At 47.2% G+C, this 6,988-nt stretch overlaps 2 protein-coding genes across 5 annotated transcripts in view; one reads left to right on the plus strand and one right to left on the minus strand.

Moving 5' to 3' along the window:
- Positions 1-1,390: 1,390 nt before the first annotated feature.
- On the minus strand, positions 1,391-3,100 carry LOC119311315 (UDP-glycosyltransferase 91B1-like). The gene has a single exon (XM_037586956.1). It carries the CDS (start codon positions 2,940-2,942, stop codon positions 1,647-1,649), a length of 1,296 nt encoding a protein of 431 aa, XP_037442853.1. The 5' UTR covers positions 2,943-3,100; the 3' UTR covers positions 1,391-1,646.
- A 1,401-nt stretch (positions 3,101-4,501) lies between these two features.
- The window catches only part of LOC119311316, an 8,675-nt gene continuing 6,188 nt past the window's right edge, over positions 4,502-6,988 (plus strand). For 3 of the 4 annotated variants that reach the window (XR_005150980.1, XR_005150981.1, XM_037586957.1), the window contains exons 1-2: positions 4,502-4,608; positions 5,685-5,770. The gene's annotated coding sequence lies outside the window, so the exon portion shown is untranslated. The remainder of the gene's footprint in view (positions 4,609-5,684; positions 5,771-6,988) is intronic. The other variant, XR_005150982.1, reaches the window with a different exon arrangement.

Below are 6,988 nucleotides of genomic sequence, written 5' to 3' on the forward strand. Positions count from 1 at the left end.
CCTCGTGTGAAGGCGAGAGCCAGATGTGCCGACCCAGCTCGCGGCAGGCCACAACTTCAGGGTTTTTCACTTTTTTCGTTTATTACTTCCAAATATTGTAAGTATATATATTACAAAACACACTCTATGTAAAACATTTGAAAATATTAATCTCGCATTTGAAAAAGTTAGATGTGAATAGAAAAAATATTTCTAATTAGGCCAGGGCACCATGTTTGGCTAGAGAGCTCCTATTGGACGCCCGCGTGCGCCTAGTCGAGCTTTCGTGCAGAAGAGGCACTACTGGATGACCCATTACAGTTCGAAATATGGAAAAAAGATCCCCAAAAATGAGTGCACGTGGGAGAGAATGAAACACGGGACATCTAGGTTCCGAGTGTGCGTGGATAACCACTGAGGTGATGGTCTATGGTGATTAAACATCAGCGCAGTGCTATAAGACCTAGCAACAAAAGTAACTAAATTTGAAATTTCAAACAATTTTTAAAAATGTGAACATTTTCTAAAAGAAGAATTTAGAAATACAGTCTGCACTTTTTTAGGATAGTTTAAATGCGCACTGAACATTGTTTTAATATACAATGCACTTCTTTTCAAATGCACACTGAATTGTTTTGCTCTACATGATGAACATTTTTTACATACAGTGAACAAAAATTTGAAAACCATGAACAAACTTTTGAAATTCCAAACATTTATTGAATTGTTTATATATGATGAAAAAATTTAGAATATATATTGAACAGTTTTGCAATATACGCTAATTGTTGTGATATGCATTGAACAATTTTGAAATACTCAATAAATTTTATAAAAAATATGTTGAGCATTTTCATAATATAAGGTGAACATTTCCTTCAATATACGATGAACTTTTTTTTGTATAAACACACAATGTACTTTGTAGAATGCACGAAAAATGAAACAAAAATAAATAAAATAAAATGGAATAACATAAAAAAATAGAAACATAAAAATTAAAAAAAGAAAGAAAGAGAAAAGAGATGAAACAGCCTTGCGACCATGGGCCAGCCCAAACTGAGGCGTCGGGAGCTCAAGCTCCAGCAAAGCCGCGTCCTTTTGACGCTCGCGAGCGTCAAATAGGGATTGCCGTTTGGCTAGGCCAACCCGATATTATCCGATATGTATCCAAAACTCTGTAATCTTTGAGTAATAAAGTTGGTAGCTAAAAAAAGCTCGCTTCTTGAGCTCCCGCTACGGATGGATTTTACGACCACTAACGGATGTTGGTGATGGCGAATCAACCTATGGTTGATTGGTTAGGAGGACATCGGCACCCTCGACCCACCAGTGTTCTAGTCCTGGTGTTCGCATTTATTCTGAATTTATTTCAGGATTTTCGATGATACGGGTTTAGTGGGAGAAGACATTCCTACGAGGCGTCTATGATAACTTTGTAAAATGTCAAGATGATATAGCGGCCTGGGTGCTCATAGGGATAGGAACTGGAACAAGCCATATTCGCGCACGAGCACATGAGCACACGCCCAGATGACACATCGTGCTAACAGTAACACTCTGAAACAAGCCATATTTTGCCGAAACCATAAAATGTGGAAGGAATCGCCGACGGAGGGTGATGTATTGTACGCACGAGTCGTTTCTCGCCTCCATTAGCCATCGAGTCACTGGTCCTTGTAGAACCTGAGTTGCTGAACGAACTCATCGATGTACCTCTCATGGCAGGCAGTGTCCGCGACAACCTGCTGCCACTTGTTGGCATTGGCGGCGAAGAGGCGTCCTGCTTGCTCGTCCACCACGACGGCCCGGACCGTCGACGCGACGCCTTGCCGGTCAAAAGACACTCCATCCTCCCCGTTCCTCGGCACCAGCAGACCCACCTTCTTCCTCTCCATGAACTGAGCCCCCGTCTGTTGGTCTCCGAAGAAGGGCAGCATGATGAGGGGATGCCCATACTGGATCCCCTCGATGGCGGAGCCCGGCCCGCTGTGCGTGAGGAACGCGCCCACGGAGCCGTGCGCTAGCATCCTCGTCTGCGGAACCATCCCCATCGCCACGATGCCACGGCCCTTGGTGCGCTCCTCGAAGCCCGGAGGAAGAACGTCTTGGTCGCCGACCTTCCTCAAAGCCCACAGGAATGGCGTCCCGGCGAGCTCCAGGCCGATGGCTAGCTCGTGCACCAGCTCGGTGGTCAGCGGCGCTTCGGTTCCCAGCGCGACGTAGACGACGGATTTCGCCGGATGCCGGTCCAGCCATGACACGAGCTCGCCACCTTCATTATTCGAATTCGCCCTCAGACTCAGAGGCGGCGGCGGCAGCAGGCCCATAGGGGCGAACGGCTTTCCCAGGACGCCGGGCAGCAGAGGCACGGCCTCGGGGTCGAACTCCACGCAGCACCGCTGGGCGACGATCTTGCAGCACTGGTAGGTTAGCACGAAGCGCTGGGGCACGGTCGCCCCTAGCTCTGGGTCCACCACCGTGGACACACGCGGCACGCCCCAGAGCGCGGTCGACGCGGCGGCGAAGGGGAGGAACATCACGGACGGCACGCCTCGGTCGCCGGCGGCGGCTGCGGCTAGGTAGTGGAGGTTGTCGAGGACGAGCCAGTCTGGCTTCTCGCCCTCGTCGAGGAAGGCGGAGAATGGCCCGACGAGGCCGTCGGCGGCCTTCAGTAGAAGGTCGCTCAAGTTGCCGGGACTGGGCGGGAGGTCGGAGGTGGCCTCGGCTCCCTCCGGGAGGCCGTCCACGCGGGGCAGCGGCAGGGCGACGAAGTGGACGCCGGCGACCGGCCGGAGCCGGCTGAGATTGCGCGGCGTGGAGACGAAGGAGACGCGGTGGCCGCGCGCCACCAGGCGCTCCGCAAGCTCCAGCAAGGGGATCATGTGCCCGAACGCGAGCCACGGGAAGATGACGATGTGCATGGGCGAGGAGGAGGAGCGGGCATCGGCGTTGGCGGCCATGGTCCTACTCCTAGCAGTATCGCTCCAGGTGGTGGTGGATCGGCCTGTGATGATGTCTAGCCTCGATGGAGTGTCTATATAGTGAGTGAGCCGAGAGCTGTTGATCTTGGCCTGGGTGGCGTGGAGCGGCGTGCACCGCGCATGGCAACTACTAGAGCTTCTTCTCCATCCGCTCGGCCATGGTGGTGGTTGGCAGATCATTGCTCCATCCACTAGGCCATGGTGGTGGCCCATGACATCATGGGATAGCTCTCTTTCACTGCTCACATGCAATTAATACACTTGCAACAAGCTGTGGCGGAACGTTGAGGAGGAGGATGCCTTTCTTTGGCCCTGGAGCGCTACGGGATCGTACAGTGCTAAATCCACTTACAAGATGCTTTGCCAGGGCATGACTCGGTTTGCCGCCGCTTACTGCATTTGGAGAAGTTGGACGCCTCTCAAGTGTAAAATCTTTCGCGTGGCTTGCCTCTCAGTGCCGGCTCTGGACCTCGGATAGGCGTGCGAGACACGGACTTAAAGAAACGTCCTCGGCATGCTTTACGTGCTGCCAAGATGAGGACACAGCGGATCATATCCTCGCTAGATGCGTTTATGCGGCGCAAGTTTGGAGTGGTTGCTTCCAATGGTTACAAATCAACATACAAATCCCAAGCCCAGAGGACACCTTCATGGGATGGTGGGCCAACGCTAAGAAGTCCTTCCATGGTAAGCTCAAGAGAGATTTTGACTCCTTTGTCATCTTGACCGCGTGGCATCTATGGAAACAAAGAAACGCAAGAGTGTTCAACCGGATTGATCAAGTACGCACGGACACTAACCTTGTCCAGCTCATCCACGAGGAGATCAAGCTTTGGAAGAACGCGGGTATAGGAGTTGAGGGTTTAGATATATTTGTGAGAGAGTAATCTTTGTGTCTTTTTTTCGGAGTTGAAGTCCGATGTACCCCCGTCTTAGCACGGGTACTTGTAAAACTCTCTTTCTTTCTTCTATAATTAAAAATACGGTATGACTTTGGCGTACTCTTGAAAAAAAAAGATGGCCTTCATTTTTTTTTCAACCGGGCACTGCCACTTTCTATTAACTAGATGATTTCCCACACGTTGCAGCGGAAAATAAGCTATTAAAAAATTAGATGTAGACAATTAACAAATCTTGAGGATAGTATAAAAAATTGTTATGCTAGCACGATAAAAAATACAAACTAATGATCGCATGTTTGGTGTTAAACCCTTAATGGTTATGATATCATATAGTGAACGAAAAAAAAGTCAAAGCTGCCAACTTCCTTATGATCAGTTGTGCTACACATTAAAACAACAGTTTTGCTATTTCACATCTAGATGTGAAATAACTATCTCACATCTAAGCTATGGTCCATTGGATCAATTTGTCTTCAAGATTCGCGCAATGTCATGTTTCTGTCTCGTGCGCTGGCTCGCGCCTCGTTGTTGCGCGCGGCGGGCCATGTACAATTTTTTTACGAGCGGGCGGGCCGATGCCTCTTTTATTTTTCCTGCATTATTGGACTGGTGGGCCGTTTGTTTGTCCACAGCAAGTGTATCGCCACTGTCCTCGCATTCCTCATCCTCTCCGTCCGGGCGGCGATTCCTTCAGGCGGCGGCGATTCTGGTGACAGAAGGCGGAGAGGAGAGAGCCGCAGCAGGTTCTTGCCCCCCCACCCCACCCCACCCCACCCCCGCGGAGCTGTTCCTGATTTGTTGTTGTTTGAAGAGTTTACCCCTCACGGAGCTGTTCCTGATTTGTTTTGACTGTCCATTTTCTTGTTTTTGTCGCACCTAGGGTTTCTTGTTCGTAGGTAGAAACATCAAGAACTCGTTATCTAAGGATGGCATGACATAGTTGCGTGGAGGGAGGAGGGGAAAATGTCTGAAACCTCATATTTTTGCTGTGAACGGTGCCATAAGATAGGTGTAGTTTTCTTAGAAGTTCAGAGATACAGTTGTAGGCTTTTTACTAGTGAGGTGTTGTAGAATTGAAGTTTTGCTACTGAACGGTGGCATCAGATAGTGTAGTTTTCTAGAGTTCTAGATGGATTATTTTATTATTAATTTTTGTTAGGAGATATTCTGGTGTCCAAAATTTATTTTTTCCATTTGTTCAGTTTACACATGTGGGTTTCAGTAACAGATTGGTGTTGTTTTCATTCAGAGTTAGCTTTGGTTTTTTTTTTTACCCATGTGGCCGTTGATAGTTGGTAGTACATTTTTTGTCCAGATGTATTTTTATCTTGAGTTTTTCTTGTAGTGTAGTTCTTTCTTTGTTGTCTGGTAGTTCTTTTGTTGGCAGTGTAGGTGTTGGTTCTGTAGTGTACTTCTTGTTTGGTAGTTATTTGTCAGGAGAGTACAATGAGATGATGCAAAATGCTACCAGTGTTGCGTTAGTCACACGGATTCAAGTTGCTTTAGGAGCACAAAATGGGCAACCTCCACCCTCCTCTTTTTTTTAGAATCAGCAAGTGATCTGAAATTCCAATGTCACATAATTAGTTCATTTTGAATTGAATTAAGGAGGGACAAAGGGTACTCTCAGTGAGTTTTTTCCTTGTGCATACGTACACACATGTGTGGCTCTTGTTCTCTCTGTTGTCTAGCTATCTTATTACCAATAAATCTGGGGGTAGCACATATGTTTTTATTTGTTGTCATTTTCCTTTTTCAGGTTCATGTCATATAATCAGCAGTTAAGCCATTTTTTCGTCGCTCTTTTTTTGGTAAGCAGGTGTCGTGTGGGTTTTGTGGGAACTTTTTCCAGAATGCCGAAGCTGTTGACTTCAACGTCCATGGGACGAGTTCCGCTCTTCAGCGGTAATCCAGTAGCACTTGCATGTGTGAACTATTTTATGATTTCATCTTTTTTTAAGCTAGTTTTATACATATCCATATCTTAGGTGTTTTCCCTTCTTCTTTTGTCAGATGAAGTATGTTATGTCATATGTAATCTATCCACAGGGACGGCGAGTAGTGTGGTTGAAAACTTGATATAAGTTGCCTTTTCTGCTTTTTTTGTTTTTCGAAGCTATAGTATGTTTATTAGAAAAATACAGAAATTACAAAAAAAAGGCAAAACCAGTTGCAAGTCAACACTCGAATCGCAACCAGGGGCTTTTTTGGTAGTTGTAGTTGCCCCAGTTGCAAGTCCAACCTCGACTTGCAAACTGAGGTCCGAGTTGCAAGTCAACCCCCGACTTGCAACTCGGAGGGCTTTTTCATATTTTCTGTATTTTGCCCCTACTTGCAAGTCAACACTCGACTCGCAACTCGGGTCTTTTTTTATACTTTGTAGTTGCCTCATTTGCAAGTCAAGCCTCTACTTGTAACTGGAGGCCCGTCGACTTGCAACCCCGGGATTTTTTGTATTTTTTGTAACAGATTTGATATTTCACATCTAGATGTGAAATAGCTACCTCATATCTAACTCCACAGCCATTGGATCTCATCCTATCTTTAAGATTCGCGCAAGTTTTTTCTGTCCCGGTCGTGCGTTTCGCTCCCGTCGCTCGTTGAATCGTCCGTGCACGCGGCCCATCTGTAGTGGGTTGTGTTGTTTTTGCCTGTAGCGGGCCGTGTTGCTTTGTTGGGCTGGGGGCTGTTTGTTTGAGAGCAGGTTCTGGAGAGGAGGGGGCGGCGTTCATTTACCCCACTTTGTCTCCCGAAGCATTCACTTCGGCCGTTCCCCATTCCTCTTCTACCATTCCCCATTGCTCTGGGTAGTTGGTGCTAGAGGCACTGTGACTTCTGGAGAGGGAGAAGGAGAAGGAGACGCCATCAATACTGAGTTGCATGTTCTTCTCCCTTGTTCCTCTTTTTCTTTTTGTAGTGTCCATGCGTTTTTGTGTTTCTTGCTCACTGATTTTAGCAGCATCTATCTAGGGTTTGCTCCTCAATGTCCCCAAATGTGGGTAGGGTTCGTTAGCACCATCCATCTTCTTTGTTTCTTGTTTATTTGTCCATTGATTCAGGGTTCTTTGCCCCGTCCAATCTCCCGAAATACGGGGTAGGGTTCATCAGATGTTCCATCTATCT

The sequence above is a fragment of the Triticum dicoccoides genome, chromosome 5B (assembly GCF_002162155.2).
Source record: "Triticum dicoccoides isolate Atlit2015 ecotype Zavitan chromosome 5B, WEW_v2.0, whole genome shotgun sequence".
Taxonomy (NCBI): domain Eukaryota; kingdom Viridiplantae; phylum Streptophyta; class Magnoliopsida; order Poales; family Poaceae; genus Triticum; species Triticum dicoccoides.

Bases quoted from the DNA above. Each gene is read 5' to 3' on its own strand.
- LOC119311315 (XM_037586956.1), bottom strand. From the start codon at position 2,942: ATGGCCGCCAACGCCGATGCCCGCTCCTCCTCCTCGCCCATGCACATC.